Source organism: Clytia hemisphaerica, unplaced genomic scaffold (genome assembly GCF_902728285.1).
Source record: "Clytia hemisphaerica strain Z4C2 unplaced genomic scaffold, Clytia hemisphaerica genome assembly, whole genome shotgun sequence".
Classification (NCBI taxonomy): Eukaryota; Metazoa; Cnidaria; class Hydrozoa; order Leptothecata; family Clytiidae; genus Clytia; species Clytia hemisphaerica.
The window spans coordinates 46,573-64,425 of record NW_027104226.1 but is presented as its reverse complement, the minus strand read 5'-3'; the positions used below and the strand labels follow the sequence as shown (position 1 = coordinate 64,425).

At 35.4% G+C, this 17,853-nt stretch overlaps 1 protein-coding gene and 1 long non-coding RNA gene across 2 annotated transcripts; one reads left to right on the top strand and one right to left on the bottom strand.

The window, feature by feature from the left end:
- Positions 1 to 3,572: 3,572 nt before the first annotated feature.
- LOC136815841 (uncharacterized) lies at positions 3,573 to 4,748 on the bottom strand. The gene is made up of 2 exons (XR_010847769.1): positions 4,006 to 4,748; positions 3,573 to 3,754 (listed from the first exon to the last, which is right to left on the bottom strand). It is a non-coding gene; the product is annotated as an uncharacterized lncRNA (long non-coding RNA).
- Positions 4,749 to 11,530: 6,782 nt separating this feature from the next.
- LOC136815840 (probable methyltransferase TARBP1) lies at positions 11,531 to 17,791 on the top strand. The gene is made up of 7 exons (XM_067072292.1): positions 11,531 to 12,155; positions 12,243 to 12,587; positions 12,885 to 12,939; positions 13,094 to 13,410; positions 13,556 to 16,058; positions 16,344 to 16,823; positions 16,944 to 17,791. Exons 1-7 carry the CDS (start codon positions 12,030 to 12,032, stop codon positions 17,114 to 17,116), a joined length of 3,999 nt encoding a protein of 1,332 aa, XP_066928393.1. The 5' UTR covers positions 11,531 to 12,029; the 3' UTR covers positions 17,117 to 17,791.
- The last annotated feature ends 62 nt before the right edge of the window (positions 17,792 to 17,853 follow it).

Genomic DNA, 17,853 nt, shown 5'->3' with positions numbered 1-17,853 from the left:
AAACACAATTTTTGGCCCAGGACTTTTTGAAAAGACATTAATATGACGAGTGAGAAAAACCAAAAAATTTTCCCAAAAAGGGGGTGGAACAACTGACCGTCACGCATTATTTGATTCGTTAATTTTTTGCACAGGCCTTAACTTGCCCGAGCACAATGTCAGTTCGGCAAATTGCACAGATCCGCAACGCTGCGAAATTCTGCATCTTTAGCGTTGTGATATTCCGCAACGTTGCGAAATTCCGCAGCTTTACTGCTGCATAATTTCGCAGCTCTGCCCTTGCCTTTGGACCAAAATCGGCATCACAGGGCCTGGACCGGGGCCCCAAAATAATGTGCATTTTGAAGAACAACCCAAAAGGAAACTTTTCACCCTAGCATTTTAATTTCCTACCTAGCAATTATTCACAATCATTCTTGAAAGAAATGCTACTTCGTTCAAAAAAGCGCTACTTTGTTCAAGAAAGCAAGTTTTTGCCTGATTTTGCATGTGTTTAGAAGAAAATTGGTAGGCGCTCATAATTTTTAAAATCACAACCACAAGCTTCAATTGGAAGCGTTGCGTAAAATAGCAGCGAAACCCTGGGGAATTGCTGTGAAAAACCGCAACGTTGCGGAATATTGCAACGTTGCGGATCTATGCAATTTGCCGAACTGATGTGGTCTGCTTTCCTTGCTAGTCCCAATCCAACTCTGCTTTCGTCCTTTTCACATCGTCTCAAATTCAGACTAAGGGGTGTCTGAGCGGATGACGGTCGTTTCAGCAACCGTGACACAGCCATTTGACAGCTATTGAATAGGGTGTCAATTTCTATCTTTTTCTAATCAAATCAATCAGTATCAGTGACAAAGCCTTTCCTGAGATTGATTAAAGAATCATTTTGTCAACATATAAGGACAAGAATAATTGGTGAGAACTGTGTCTCTAAAGCTGCCCTTCCTAGCGTTAGCCTCCTGACAATTTTTATATTTTCATATTAAAATTAAATGCATCTCATTTGGAATAAATATTACAGATATCACACTTAAGTCCCCTATTTTTGTCAAAAGTGCCTCTTTGTCAAGAAAATGACAGGAACGCCACAGGTCACTTTTTTTGACCCCTCAGAGCCACCAACTTCAACCCGTTACCACTGCTACCCTGTGTTACCCCTTTTACCCCCGTCTTTCCCTTTCTACCACCTTTACCTTGTTTTTACCCCCTGTTACCCTTTTTAGTAACAACGTTAGTAAAGGGAATTTGATCAAAAAGAGATTTTTAAGGTCGAAAAAACGTGTTGCAGAAACAGACCTATATACAATGATATACAGTGGAGTTTCCTTCATTAAGTCGAACCTGAACTCGAATGTCTGTCCTTAACTTGAACAAGCACGCAAGTTTTATGGTTTTTCATCAGTTACCAAAATGCCTTGTAAACGAAACCTTATTACTCCATAACTCGAAATTTCTTGATCTCGAGTTATGATTCCACGCTGTACTTATTCAATTATCATAGTCATAACTCATAGATATGTTCAAATTATCCGATCGTCGGTTGTTTAGTCTACATGATATTGTCTAAACGACCGATAGGCTAAACAACCGACAAGTGGCCAATTTGAACATATCCTCTGACTGGAATGTCGATATTTCGACAGATTCATAGATGAAAGCTCTACTTGAAAATCAAATTTAAAAAGTTCTCTTCCTTTTTTTGTAAGAATCAATTTCTTTCAGAATTGAATTTGAAAGCCTTTTTTTAGCACTAATTATGAATATTTTGGGTGTAAGAAAAGTCGTCTGTGATGACGTCTAGGACCACTCTAGTATTGTAATAATGTCGTAATTCTAATTCGTTTCTATGCAAAAAGTGCTTAGTGAAAGATCACAGCTTTTTTGGATTGGATAGTTGGCGAGTTGATTTTCTCGCACACAGACAAAGTTAATTGACAACTTTTAACCTCTGGTTTTACGACTTTGCACGTCTCATGACCCTCCAAGCCAGTCGAAACAAAAACCCTTGCTCGAGGACTGCCATGCTTCAAGGCTCGTGTATGAAGCGACCATTTCGTAGACCAACTCCATGGACTACTATTGTACCAACCAACCAACCAGGTCTTAAAAAGTGTTAAATCAGGGATATGTTATAGCGGAGCTGGATAACGCACATTTGAAAAAGCCTTGTTCTATCTCTGTCCCTGACATTAAAATTTGATATGAAATTAAACTTTTTTAATTACAAATTCGTGAAATTTGGATTTCTTTTTAGCCAATGATTCTGCTGCTTCATTTATTGTTCACGATTAAAAACTTTTAATTATCAAGAGGGTCTGTAAAACATTGGTGAATGACAATTTAAAAAAATGAAAAACATTGTTTTCATTAGTAAAGTTATAAGAAATTTCTTCTGTAAGATTATAAATAGCTCTTTTTCATTTGAAATACCGCGCTACACCGCGGGGTGCCTCACTTTCTAACTGATATTTTCAGATAGCAAGTCGGTGTGTCTGATTATGGAAAAAATTTCAAGTCAATTGAAACAATATTTGTCAAAATATTTACATCCGAAATTTTTAAAGAGAAATCATGGAAGCTTCTCAAATTCATAACACACGCTGATAAAATTAGATTTCATTTACAAAGAAGCTTTTGGGGTATCTTTTGCAAATATTATTTTGATGAAAAGCGGGAACATCATAGCAAAATATATGCAAACGTACTGTTGAATACTTTGTCTGCTTCATTTTTCTTATAAAAACAAAACACTCTAGGGGACAGAGATGGATTTCTATTATGAACAGTTTACATTAGAAAAGACAAAGAAGCAATCCGCTAAGGAATTCTCGTCCTTCATCCAGCTCCGCTATAACATATCCCTGGTTAAATAAAGAATGAGTAAGTTTTCTCTATTCGGATTATGTCAAAAACGCATAACAACATGCTCAATTTTAATAATTGGAATTGATAAATTCAGCAAAATTTTTTGATCGACAGGCCAAAACTAGCTGCAAAGCTAACGGCTTCTTTGTCTCAAAACAAAAGCTTTTGGCTTATGTCGATGATTTAAGGTAACTTCTTCTGGTTAAAAGTGTAAAAAAACGAAGGCTTTATCTGCAATTATAAAAATCTATTTTCTCACTATATGGTTAGAGCTCTTAAAGGGCATTAAGATAAGAGTATCACTTTAATCGTAGAAATTTTAGCGGGACTAATTTTAACGTATTAGCGAGTTTTCCCTATTTTCGCTAAAGTAAATCTTGTTAAAACACACCGAATCGACAGATCGCTAAAATTTATCCGTGCGAAATTTCTGGTTATACTGCCTTGTTATATTTTTATCAATAGGAAGGGTTTCAGTGCAAAGAAATGCTAGAAAACGAATTCAGTCAATAATGTAATATAAGTAGTCGCTAAAATTTATCCACGCGAAATTTTTTGAAATCGTGATTCGCTAAAATAAAATAAATCCAAAAAAATCAAGATTTTCCTGACTCGCTAATATACGCTAAAATTAGTCTCGCTAAAATTTATACGATTAATTTTTTCTTCTTTGCGATGGTCAATGTTCTTCGATGCAACAAATAAGGCTGAAATTCAAAGAAAACCGTTCTTTACCTCCTTGCTTTTCGCTTGTTTAAAAAAGTTGCTTAAGATATTTACAAAAAAATATATTATGGTGGGCAATCAAAAGGCTTTCGCCTCTCTTCGATCAACTTTCTATTGTATTCGGTCATCGTCATTTGTGACTGAACGCTTCTTGACAAATCACCACCACCTTAAGATAAAAGAAGGAAATTGAAATCGATCGTAATAAATCTTACAACCCTGCATCAAATAATTGGCCAATTGTCCAATGCTTATGTACACCTGCTGGATCTGTGCAAAGATACAAACTGACTTAAAGAAACCAAAACTCAATGCCTAAAACACACGAGTTTGTTAGTGAATAGAAAAATTCACTTTAAGAACTGGAATATAACTGAGTTGAAATTATAGCTTGAGTGGGCAATTTCAAACTTTTCTTACTATCGTTTCCATCGATAATTGTTAACGTATAACCACAGAATTTAACCAAAGCAAGTGTAGTGATGTAAGTGGAATGAATGCAAATTTCTTCGCCTTTTGCCTCTTTATGAACGTCTGCTAATCTTTTTGGTTTTTCTTTCAGTTTTGTAGACTTTTCTTTTTCTTGCTGACTTTTTTCGCCCCATTCTTGCCATCGGAGTGAAAAAGATCCGCGAACCCCAGTTCTTGTCTTGATTTCTCTCAATAAAAAGGATCTGTCAATTAAAACAGGGAATTCAAAGTAATATTTTTTCCCTTTGTACTTCAAGTAAAAGTTTATGATATCATCTCTAAAAGGGTAGCCATTATCAAGTTTACTATCCCCACTGCTTTCGGTGTTTCTCACGTTGCTCATATTATCATACTTCTTTAGCTAGTTGTTTCTAATAATTCCTTTCTGATGTTTTGTGATTTCATATCACACCAAAAGCCATCTTTAAAATTTGAAATCGTCCTTCTTGATCTAACTTAGAATAGTGTGTTTATATGATATGTTTGCTGTTTCTATGTGATCCATGAATTTATTATTGTATTCTATTCTAGCTTAAGAAAGGTGTCTTCTTTCAATTCCTTTTTTGTTATACATGTTATAAGAGCTTTCTAAAAGTAACACAAGACACAAACAAAAAGAGGACACAAAAAATAAAATCTCTTTTTTATTTGCACTCCATCTTTGCACTTTCACTTTCATCTTTTCGAAAAGATTGTTTACACCGGTCGGCTACCGTAACTTTAAAAATCAAGCAGGATTTGGAATTTGAACTTAAAATGGTACCGGAGATATGGGACACATGTTGATAACAATATTTTGTCTGGTATACAGGTATAGTCCATTGAGTTTCAAGCCGAAGGCTAGAGGTCAATCTCCTTGGTAGGATTTGAAGCCAACAAATCCTACCAAAGTTGCGCGGCCTTGAGCGACCCGCCTGGTTTTTACACAAATGACAGATTGAAACTAAAATTTACCGCTTCATTTTGAAAAATATATCACTCGAAAACAAAGGAATTTCTAGATTCAATCCGTCATCAAAAATACGGCGCATATTTTAAGGCTTCAATTTTTCTTGCCTGAGAAAGGTTAGAGATTGACCTCTAGCCTTCGGCTTGAAACTCAATGGTATAGTCCTCTGGTCTTCTTCATAAAGACGAAAGACCAAGATTTTGGACTTATTTCATATTTTTCAGTCTCTAGTTCATAGTTTTTCTGACTTTCTAGGACTTTGTTGTTTGTGAGTTATTTTCTAGGTATGTTTTCCGATTGATTGATTCACTTACCGAGGACCCTGCCGACGCACCGGACTGTCCGGTGTATTTATCCGGTGGCAAAAAGTATCCTTCAGTGAGGATGGAACTTCGATTTTTGAGGATTACGATTTTACCAGCTTTTTAGCAATTTTTGCCTCGCTAACCCAAATCTCGCAACCTCTTTACCTTTTAAAGGAAGATCGAATTAGAGTTTTTCAGCGTTCCGAAAAAAACACAAAGCAAAAATTTTTTCATCTTCACAGGATCGATTCTCAACAACAAAATACATCTTTTGGTCTTTGGGTTTGTTTCTGACGTTTTTCCTTCAAAGAATATCGATCACTTTCCTTTTCCCCTCGAGCGCGTGAGAAAAAAATGATTAGCCCGCATTCTCGTGCGGGCGAATAAAGATGAGGCGGCAATCTTGCACTGAGGGTGCTACTTAGTTTCCGCCCTATTTTGCGCCTACAATAGAATGGTCCAAATACGGGGGTATTCCAAATGATAAACAATGTCGGTCTGTAGGTGTTTATTTTCTAAGAGATACAAATAGTATATTGAATATTATTAACTTATTTATTTAAGTATTTATGAGCCCAAATTTAAATATCTGGTTAAATAAAAAACAAATGATATCAGTTCTGTTTTTCGTCAAACCCCCGGGAAAAGTTTTTTGGCTGACTTAGCTATTTTACAAATTTCGGAAAAGAACTCCCATAGGAATTCCGATACATAACCCGATTGGTTCACTTCGGAACGGCTTCAAGAAAGTCATAATGGCAGATGATTTTAAAAGTTTCTGAGGAAATGTGTGGAATTTATCGATGTTGATGGCTTGTTGATTCTTTAAAGAAAAAAGATAACAGGTATAGCTTTTTCTAATCCTGGAATTTATCGAGGTTCCAGCTACACTGTCCTTTCGCTGTCCGGTGTTGCATACAGGGAATTTTGGACGCCGGACATTTATGAAACAAAAAATAAGAAACACCGGACGCACCGGACTGGTCATGTCTGGTGTTTTGATTGTCCGGTGGGAAAAAATATCTTTCTCCGACACCGGACATCCGACTTTCTTAAGTCCGGTGTAGAAATTGTCCGGTGGTAAAAAAAATTCTCATTTTACACCGTTAAGTCCGATGTGTCGGCAGGGTCCTACTTACCGAAAGATCGACAACGGTGGGATTCAAACCCACTAACTAATAAATGTAAAGTTCCACTGATCAGAAATCCGACACCCTAACCACTTCGCCACAGATTCATGCTAGAAAGCGTTACTGATGGCTTTTTATATTGTACAAACTACAGACCAGACTATATTAAGAGAAAATCATAAAATAGTGCTTGTTTCGAGCTCCAACCAGTTTTAGAGAAGCCGCCATCCCAGGATCCTGCCATTCTATCAGCCAGCAAAAACTAAATGACACTTGTAAACTTAAGTTTCTTATCATTTTCTATCCACTGCTGTTATGGTGTCCATTCCAGCCAAGCCATATTTTATCATTCTACAGAAATCCCCGCTTGAAAAATCAAAACATTGATACGTGGTCGAGTTTACTAAATTATTAAAACGCGGGAAAATATCATATGACATATGACCACGGCTTCCGTTTAGTTCGATCATGATTCTGATCACGTGATATAGCTTGATGTTTTGACTTTTTTAAACCAATGAAATCATTTGTTTATACCGCACTAAAGGCCTTTCTAGATTACCGCGCAAAAAAAACCGGGGGTCAACATGAACTTTAAAGCCTGCTGCGGGAAAGGGAAATGGTTTTGAAGAACCAAATATATACAGAAAGGTTTTAATATTATCCAAATATCAGGAAAACAAGTGACATTTACATGGTTGATCTTTATAAAGTTTGACGGTTTGTTGTAAAGAATGTTGACCCCCGTGTTGGTTTTATAACCTATATTTTTGGATTTGTGAGAAGACAAATGTTATTGTAAAAAAAAGTCATTTGGAAGTGTAATCATACCCTTTCCAGGGAACTGGACCAAGATTTTTTAAGTCAGAATTCATTGCCAGTAATGCCGCAGCGTGGTTTGAAACCTTGTTGTAGGTCTGGTGGAAAATGGATTTATTTCTGAATGTAAACATTACTGCAGCTAGAATATTTTCTTTATTTTGACAAACAAAAGGTTCAAGGTTTGTTTACTTTTTATTTTACTGCATTTCTCTGTCTTATTCTGCTGTAGTAGGCAAATGAAAACTCCTGATTTTTTGTTTTTGTCAGTGCTCGCTCGGCAGCCATTTTGAATTTTTTTTTTTCGACGTCTGTACTCGGCAATTTCGTGACCTCTACAGAATCGACAATTTTGCCTGAGGGGAACAGCAGTGTATCGAAAACAATCGAAAACATTACTACCGTCAACTGCTCTAACTTGGGACGATTGGTTGAAACATGATGGGACTGTTGATATTCTGTGTTCTGGTCTGTATTTTCACTTACACTGTTAAATCTCTTTGACAACAAATTTGTTTTGATACTTTCACCAAGTTTATCAACCACACTTTCTGTCATAACATGTCACGATAACTTTCACTGGATAGCGCGCCCTTTTTAACTTTTTTGTTTTCATTCAAAATGACTGGACGCCGATATTGGAGAATAAGGATTAACAAATAATGAGTGTGTAACTTGCTGTGCAAGTGACGTCAAACGCTCCATCGTTTTGCCACTAATTTGTTCTCAATTTACTACGTTGCAGACACTCGCGTGTGTCAGTCAGGCACATCCTGGTAAATGAAAGGGGTGAGCATTTGCATGGGGTATTCGTCACCCAGTTTAAATGAGATAGGACGTCTCAGGCTAAAAGCGTGAAAATAAATAAAAATGAACTTCAAACTGAAAATGGGAAAAAAGGAAGAAAACTGGGAACTTTATTTTTTTGTTAAAAGTTTCTTCATTCTTCGAAGAAAAAAATGACCCATGGAAAAAAAATTTCATCTATGCAGTTCTTCAAAATGAAGCAAAATATTTCAAATCCGGTTCAATTGCGTGGGGTATTCAGCAGTATAACATCACTTTTGTTTTCGACCCCTTGCATTTGACACCAATCACAAGTGAAATACCCCGTTCATTTGCCAGGATGTGCCTGACTGTGTGTTTCACTACAGATTTTTTTAATTTTGACTTAAAAAGCCTACTTGGTACGAAAGAGAAATATCGTGTATTTTTTAATACGCCGTTCATTAACTCAAGTCAAATGACTTTGGAGGTTCGGTGAAATGGTGGCTGAATTGCCGTCCCATGTTTTGTCAGATAGTCCCAAGTTAGAGCAGTTGACGGTACTTCCCAAAGCCGGAGACCAAAGCAAATGATCTTCCTTGACGAGGAGGGCGCCCTTTTGGATCTATTGTTAACTCATTTAAAATGGTGGACAGAGTTGCGGAATGATAAAGGCGCCCGCCCGCTGCTTTGAGGGTGGTAACGCCAAAACGCCCAATATGATCAGCCAACAGAAGGCGAGTTTGTTGCCGCGCAAGTTACATCATGCACCCCACCGTAGCGAAAGCGCAAACAGCATTTCACAACTTTATAACAATATCTTTTGTGCTTAAAATTCTATTTGACTTTGAGAGCTTCATTGAAGATGAAGAAATAGAAAGACAAAAAATGCGCTGGTTAATTTGGTTTAAATAGGTGTGTTCTATCATTGTTGAAAGTTGGAGAAATTTCTACCAACGCAGAAACTTTTTAGAGCCAATTAAAGACACAGTCTGCTTATACTTACTATGTTTGCTATATCGTCTAGGCAAAAACAGTAAAAAAAGACAGTGAGTGCGGTTATGATTTTTTTTTATTGTGGCCACATACAGGAACTCGCCAACCCTAACCCTAACTGATAATAACCCAATTCCTAGCCAATCTAATACGTAACCCAACCCTACCAGGTCGCCTGCAGGTCCTGACACTATTCCCGCATGCCGGATCCAAAAAATATATTTATGTCTTTGCGTTTATGAAGAAGCCTTCACCATTTTGTCTGGTGGATGGAAGAATCAAAAAGGGGAGCTTTTTTTATTGAACCAGCTCCTGAAGAAGAGGTGAAGAGCGTTTAAATAGTTGACATAATATACAGTTGGGTGTTTAAGATAAAAACGGCAATTGTTGCTCTTTTGGGCAAAAGATCTGTAAAAAAAATTGTAAAAAGATCCTGCATCGATGCCAAAACACAGCCAGAAGGAGAAAACGAAACCCCCAAATGACTCGATTTTTCTAGTCTGCATTGCATTATAACAGAAACCAGTTGGAAACAAAATTAAACGAAGCAAAGTGGGCCTACTAATCGTGAGGGTGTCAAATACCACGTGTTCAGTAATAAAATCAACTTTTCTTTCCAAAAACAGCAAAAATTGCCTAAATCGGCAATTTTCATTTATTTACTTTTTTTACTTTTACGCTGATTCAGCATTTTATCGTTAAAAAAATTGCCATTTTCGGAAATAGTTGTAGAAAAGAGAAATAATTGCCGTTTTTTATACACTCAGCTGGTATGTACTGCCTACATAACACTTCATATAAATTCATGGGAAATGCATATTTGGACTTTGTACCCAATGCTGCACGGAGGCACAAAAACAAAAAAATTACTTTTTTGAAGTTTGCAAAAAAATGCCATGTAGAAGATCTTGCAAATTCAGTTACTATGTGAATAGAGCAGTAAATAATACAATTTTTTTATTTCTCCTTTTTTTCAAAAGTTCCAGAAATGAAAATAAAGGATAATGATAATTGAATACTATCCACTGATGACCCGGCATAAGAAGTTCTGGCTTCAAACTTTAGATTCTAATTCTAGTATAGATCGAACTGTGTGACATCATTTTCACCCAGGATCAGCCATTTTCTAAGAAATAGCAGAAAGAATATGAACATGATAATTTGCTTAGCTTTTAGGCTTTTAGTGTTCCGGTTGGAACCATTGAGTTTGTTTTTCATACCCTCATTGATATTTTTAATCCAAGCAAAAGTTAGAATGATGGGATGAATTGAAACATATTGAAGAAAGAAAAGGCTAAATAAAATCAGCACACAAATGAAAAATAGTTTTTTTATCAAAACTAATTCAAAACTGTGCTTTCAAAAGTTCAAATTTGTGCGTTAAGGTGCTTATAAATCAGTATGTAAGTGGGACCCCTCTCCCCTTATCTGCCTAATTCTGATAAAAGATTTGCAAGCTTTTTTGTGTAGGACCTCTAAATGGCCCATTAAAGTCTTCTGTTTTTGCTTCAAGAAAGAAAAAGGTTTTGATTTGAGACCGGTTTTTAGTCTCTTTTGCTAATTTTTTATCGCAGATTTTTTGTGACGTATTGTTTTAAGAAGTTCCCCCACTGATTGACAGAAGAAAAGAAAAATAGTTTTAATCAGCAATCCCAACCTTGCTATATCTCTAAAGAAGGCTGTTGAAATTAGAAGATGTTGACACTACCAACTTGTGGTAGTAAAACTATTTTTAAAAAATTCCAAAAGATATTTCTGGGGGTTTGCCTAGAGAGAAAAATAGCTAAAAAATGGCTTTTTGCCAGTTTTTACCCTCTCTAACAAATTAAAACGCTTTAGAATATTCAATAACTCGACAAAAACAAATTATCATTATTGACATTTTTAGCGTTTCCAGGGAGTAAAAAAACTTTTTCCATTTTTTTAGCCTATTTTGTCATTAGTTAGAGAGCTCAAGTATGTTTTTACAGCTTCCTAGCTCTTACCTTACTTATTATCAACCTTGGCTAGATTTTGCAGATGACACTACTTGGGTTGGGGATAAACTTTTGTACCTTTTAACAAGGCTGGAGATAACGATTTTAAGTGGGTTGGACAAAATCTCTGATCAAGGTTGCTTTTGCTTGAAAATATGATTTTTGGGAATGGACAAGACGCAATTTGGGTCAGACCCTGTCTCATGTCCAACTGTTATTTCAAATCCTTTTTTAACTGCCTAACATTCCAAGAGTGCCATATAAAGTTTGGGCTTGTTGGCTATTCCAAATCAAGTTGCTTTTCTCTTGGACGTGTCTAATTATTTTAAATTATTTTTTGCTTAGAATTGGGACAAAGAAATTCTCCCCCTTTTGTCATATCTGTGTATGAGTGCCAAACTTTATAACTTATTCTCTTCATCATGATAATGGAGTTTCGTCAGCCTGTGTCAGATTGGTTTTCTTTATTTTGCTGGGGTTATCTTCAAAGATTTACCACACAGAAAGAATGAAGGGCCTTTGTTCTTTTATTTGTGTTTTAGTCTTAGAATTCTTCATCTTTAGATAGTGATGTTGGACGCATTAAAAAAGGAAGATGTTTACAAATCCATTATATACAAATTAAAAGAAGGAGATTCTTTGGAAAGTGAAATTGAGCTTCTTTTGATATGTATCAAACATTTCATCAACTCTGGGAATTTAATTTCCAAAGTAGACCAACAATGGTTTGCCAATCTTAGTTGTGACATTTTGTCATTGCTGAAACCTTCAATTGAAAAGTTGGATGATGAATCAAAAAAGTTGAAATATGATAAGATCTTGAACGAGATTTTGAGATTAATTCTCAGAGAAGTAGAAGATGTTTTCAACACAACATTCAAAGAAGTCACAAAAACTTTATCAAGTCTTCTGGAATCATCAGAAACTGAAACATTTGATGATTCTTTGATTGCAAAAATAAGGGACTGTGTTCATACGTTGAAGATTCTGTGCGATTCAATGAAAGCTGAAGTTATCGTCTGTCATCAAAATAATGAACAGGTTTATACCTTTGGTTTGCAGATTGATGTTGATGGAATGGTTAACTGAAAAAGACTTTGTCGTTTTGAATCAGATAGCTTCCCTGTTTTTGAGCTTTGGAAATGAGGAACATAAAAAGGTAAAATAAAACATTAAAGGAAAAAATCTATACAGTACGCTGAAGTTTAGCCCTTATTAGTCTTGAATTCTGTTTTTCTTATTTTAGGTTTTTGTGGCTTCAATGGAAGTTCTTTACCAACAACAAAATTTCAGTTTACTCCTTTTGTTAATTGCAATTCATCTTGATACAATATCCTCCTCTAATATAATCCAAGAAATATACTTTTGGAAGTTTTTGCAAGATGGCTTAGTTTGCTCAGACCCATTACCTCGTAAAAGGGCTTTATTTGTCATCAAATATATTCTGGATGTCATTTCAAAACAACAATCATTTACAACAAAATCTATTGAAGGACACTCACTCGTTTTCTGGGAATCAAATAAACATGAAAACTTGTGGAAAATTTGGAAATCAGTTGCCCTTGTTTTAGAGACACTAGAAGAAAAACAAGTATGCATGTTCTTTTGATAGCATTTTATTATTTTCAGAACAAGAAATATGAGACTCTACAAAGTCTTTCACCTCAACATAGTAGTGGAAATATTTTCTGCTTGATCCTTTATTCTTGTTCTTCTGAATATAAATTTATTTTGGAAGGTTTTAGAAATAAAAGGAAATGTTATCTTTACATGGACTTCTGCACTCTCAATCTACATTATTTGTTAGTCCATATAGTTTTTGTCTGTCTGTCAAAATGAGGTTACTTTAATGATATCCTTTTGTTTCAAACAAACTTTTTTTGATCAGGTTCATGTGATCAATCCTGTGCTTCCAACTGTGGATGAAATACTTCTGGCATCAGGTTAGTTATACCTAGATTTATTGAAGTTAAAAAATGCCTAGCCACTGATTTTTGTCTTGAAGAAGATTTAAAAATGTCCACACTGATCATAACTCAATGGTCATTTCTGGAAACTATAATCAGTTTTAACCCAGTTTAACCGTTTATTTTTTAGTAAATGGAATGTTACATCATAGTTGGCTTCTTGCAATCCTGGAAAAAGCTATGGCTCACGAATCCAAACTTATTCAAACATGGGCTGTCAAATACAGTTTGAGTCTAGACATCAATAGATTTCCTCTTTTGGCTCAATCTTGCCATGGATTTATCTTTGATAAATTGTTTGAATCTTTGAAGAATATATTTCTGTACTGCACTGAAGAAGATACTGTTATTGGAGACCCTCCAAAACTACTTTCACTTTTAAGAAAATTCTTCTTTTCTTGTTTTGGTGTGCTGGATGGAAAACAATGTGCTTTATTCTGCTCTAAGGTAAACTATATGACTGTAGAAATTTAATGTTTTCAATCTTACTTTTTTGCTGCCATTTTTTGATTATGTTTGAAGGTTCATCACAACTGCATGTCTAGATTAATATTTTCTAAAGAGCTGACTTTATATACATTTTCTTTTTCAGATTATTAGCAAGTTGTCTGACTCAACATTCAACCAGATTGCATTGATCTACATCACAATGGCATTGTCTAAACAAGAGTTGAAACATAATCTTTCTCCATCTCATGTGCAACAATTTCAAAGTTTTCTGATGACCAAAATACCCATTTATAGTAAACAATTTCAGACAATCATTTTCCAGAACATTTCAAACTTTTATTCGACCAATCTCGGAACAACGCAACCTGAACTTCAAACATGTTTGTCATTAGTATCAAGTGCTTATCGTTCAAAAGTTTTTGCTTTAAATTCAAAATGCTGGGAAGTTTGGTGTAAATATTTTCAAAGAAGTGACCAAGCGGAGTTGAGGGAAATATTAAAGGAGAAACTTACACTGTATTTGGATGAATCAACAACATCAAGTATGGCAAACACAATTTGCTCAGAAGTAGTTATAATTATCCAAGTACTTGTGAACTTAGATGTACCCTTTGATATTAACATATTGAAAGACATTCAGGATTTGATACAGAAAATCCCAACCAATCCATATGTATCTCAAGAAAAGGTACTGAAAACATTGAAATACGTTGATATGCAATTGAACAAATATACAAATATTGCAGCAACTGATCAAGCACAGAATCATTTATTAGATCTATCCAGCTCCATCATTCAATGTGTACAACTGAAACTTTTCCCTGATGATTTCGAGAATGACATTAATCAAAAAATTACAATAACATGTATAAATGTCATGGGAGGTTTGTCCTCATTTATCAACAACTCCACAAAAATCAGCTCGCTATTGACCAAGTTCAACAGAGATGTTGCTGAAAAGATGACACGATTTAATCTTGATAAATTTGAAATTGAATTGCTTATAAATTTGAATTTGCTTTCAAAAGTAATGAAAACTCTTTCTTCAGTACATTTAAAGAGTTTAAAAGGATATCTTATTGAACTTATTGTTAGCTTTGACCGTAAAACCCTTGCGACACAATCAAAGGAATCCCAATTCAATTGTGATATGTTTATATCATCGGCGTGGTCATGCTTTAACCATATTTTACAAACTCAACCTGGTGTTACTTCAGAGCAATCAGAAGCTTTGTATTCAAGTTTTCAGTCAGATATTTCAATGGCATCGACTGAATCAACATTAATTTTGACACAATTCTCAAAACACTTCATTCAAATATTTGACAAGGAAAGTGATAAGTTGCAGGATTTGGTTGATAATTTGCAAAAGATCATCAACAATCACATTCGAGATGGTCAAACGTTTTGGCCTATTTACAAAAACTGCATTCAGGCCATCCTGCACAAACAACTACTTTGTACCGATGATGATAACATTATTGAAGGAATCAAAGAGTCTTGGGATGCTGTTTTCGAACTCGGCGAACGTAAAATGGCAGTGACAAGTATTGCAGCTGAGGATTTCTTTTCCTCGTGGAATGAGATCATTGCTGCAAACCCTTCCAACATTTCCTATCTGGAAAAGTATATAGATGTTTTCATTAAAATTGGAACATTTGGCCCACTTCGTCAGAAGAAGGAGAAGCCCTTCCATAGCTTATTCACATTCTTAGAACAATGTGAAGAGTTTGATCAGTTGCCAGGAATGAAGTCTTTTCAACAACACGATCAACAAGTGAGGATATCATTTGTCGACTTTATCTTACACCTTCCAAAAAACAACCAATCTGCCAAATTTGCAGATTCACTAATCCAAGCACTCACTGATTTTGACCAAAGAATCGTTAGAAAATGTTTCTATGCAAACTCCCTGATTCATCGTCAAAAACTTCGTTGTTGGCAAGCCGTTCTTATCCTGCTACCAAAACTACCCTGTGAATTTGATTTTGCTGTATTGCTGCCAAAGCTGTTTACATGTTGCAAAGCAGACAACCAGCCTTCAGTCAAGTATCTGATCGAGTGGGTCATTGTACTCATCCTCCTCACTAAACCTCAACTTGTCGACTTGCTGATTCAGCAGTTCGATGTTGCCACTGAGAAGAAAATCTTTTCTGTCACTTACATCCTCTCTACTCTCATTCAACTCACCAAATCTATCTCAGATGACAGTTTCAAATACATTGTTGACAAAACCGTTTTAAAGATATTGCCCTGGGCCCAGTGTCAGCATCTCACATCAAGGGTCCACTCTCACGTCTTGTTGGAATTGATGAGCAAACGAATTGAATCTGTCGGTGACGAAGAACTCATCAAGAAATACCATTTTCTTCCTCATTGCTTCACTTTATCAGAGAAGAATACAGCAGCTGTCAAACATAGAAAGGAGCTTGCGAGAATGTTTTATGTCTCCACATTCAATGCAGTGACAAGTTACAATCTGGAAATCCTCTTCCACACATTCCTGAAGGAACATTCCGTATTAGGAGATGAATGGATTCAACCAAATTGTTTCACACTTCCTGAAAACAAGGAGAGTGTTAATGCACCATTACTGATAATCAGAAGATTGAACGTGACCAGCAAGTCTGAAAAAGTTACTACAGGTTGGTTTGCAATCAGATCTTTTTTCACTATATGAGCTCAGGGTTGTACTTATCTTTGATTGTAAATAGCTGTTATGCCCTCAAAAAGAAGGAAATCTTGGGGACGTTAATGGACGTCAAAAAGTCTAGGGCATCTCTGAAAGTTAAGAAAGATCCAAGTTAGCCTTCCCAAAAGCAACCTTGAAATTGGGGTAAATTTCTTTTTGGAATAGCTCGACGAGTCTCGTTCTTGCTTAAAGACTGATTCTACAGTCTTTGATTTAAATTTTCTTTTTCCTTTTTAAGGTGAAAAGACAGAGCAGAAGAGACGTTCAGATCAACAGCAACAACAAGAAAAATATATTGACACACAGAAGAAGATCATGCCCTGGAACCTCATCCCTTCTGACGATCTCATGCTTCAATCAGAGCTTAGTAGAAAAAAGGATCTAGGTTCTTCAGACCTCATACTATGTGCTGTTTTGGTTGATAAGATTCCAAACCTTGGTGGTCTTGCGAGAACATCAGAAATATTTGGTGTCAAGAGGCTAGTCATTGGAAGTAACCGATACCTCGGTGATCCTTCTTTCAAATCACTCAGTGTGACGTCAGAGAAATGGTTAGACATCGAACAAGTCATTCCAATCAAACTGGCCTCTTACTTAGACGAGATGAGAAATGAAGGTTATACCATCGTTGGCGTTGAACAAACTGCAAATAGTCAAATGATTGGACAATTCAAATTTCCACCTAAAAGTGTTTTGGTGCTTGGCAACGAAAAAACAGGTAATTGTTGACTTCAAGAAGATTTCATAAAAGTGACATTTGTCAACAGGGTAGTTTATTACTTGTGATTTCTATGACTTTTCTTCTCCTTCATTAACATTCTTGCTCTTCATTTCACAGGCATTCCCGTCGAAATAATCCAACTTTTGGACGAATGCGTTGAAATCCCTCAACTTGGAATTATTCGATCCTTGAATGTTCATATCAGTGGTGCCATTATGATCTGGGAATATTGCAAACAACATTCATTGCCGATAATGAAAACTAGACTGATTTATTTTTTTATTTTATGATTTTTAAAAAACTTTTAAACAGTGTTAAAAGTTCTTCCGTCTCAGACGGATTTCCGTCTCAGAGAAATATATAGAGAGACTTTTCCGTCTCAAAATTCGACATAATTCACCAAAATATCAAGAATAAGTGCTAATTTGATGTGTAAAATCCATTTTCCGTCTCAGACGAAAATCTTGCTTTGACCACTGTAAAATACTTTTGAAATATATTAGGACATTTTTGAATTTGGGAATGATAGGTTTTTTTTAATTTTACATACAACAGAAGATTCTCGTATCTGTTTTTATTTGAAGTTAACGAGCGTTGATTTTAGACTAATTACTTTAATGGGAAAAATTTTCGTGGGGGTTAAATATGGAATCTGTTCTATCGAACTCAACATTTAAACTTGCATAAGGAGTAGGAGTGCTTTTTTATTTGATTATTTGATTCCATTTTTTGAAACAATATAGACATATTTTACACTTTTAAAGGGATTTTCTAGACACCCTTTTTCAGATGTATAGTCCAAGGGCTTAAGCTACCTAAAAATTCTTAGTGAGGTCCAAAATATTAACTAGACTTTCAAATTAGAAGCTTAATAAGTTTTAAGAATAAAGAAGTGGCTAGAAAATCCCTGAATTTTTATTAAATTTTCAAGAAAAGATATGTATTCGATCTATTCTTATTTTAGCCTTGTAAACGAACTGTTGATTCTGATCATTTAAAATTTGGAGCATAACTTTTCCAACATCCT

Coding starts and splice junctions, on each gene's coding strand:
- LOC136815840 (XM_067072292.1), top strand. CDS start 12,030: ATGAACAGGTTTATACCTTTGGTTTGCAGATTGATGTTGATGGAATGG. Junction 16,059..16,343: donor GTCTGAAAAAGTTACTACAG/GTTGGTTTGCAA, acceptor TTCCTTTTTAAG/GTGAAAAGACAGAGCAGAAG. Junction 16,824..16,943: donor GCTTGGCAACGAAAAAACAG/GTAATTGTTGAC, acceptor TTCATTTCACAG/GCATTCCCGTCGAAATAATC.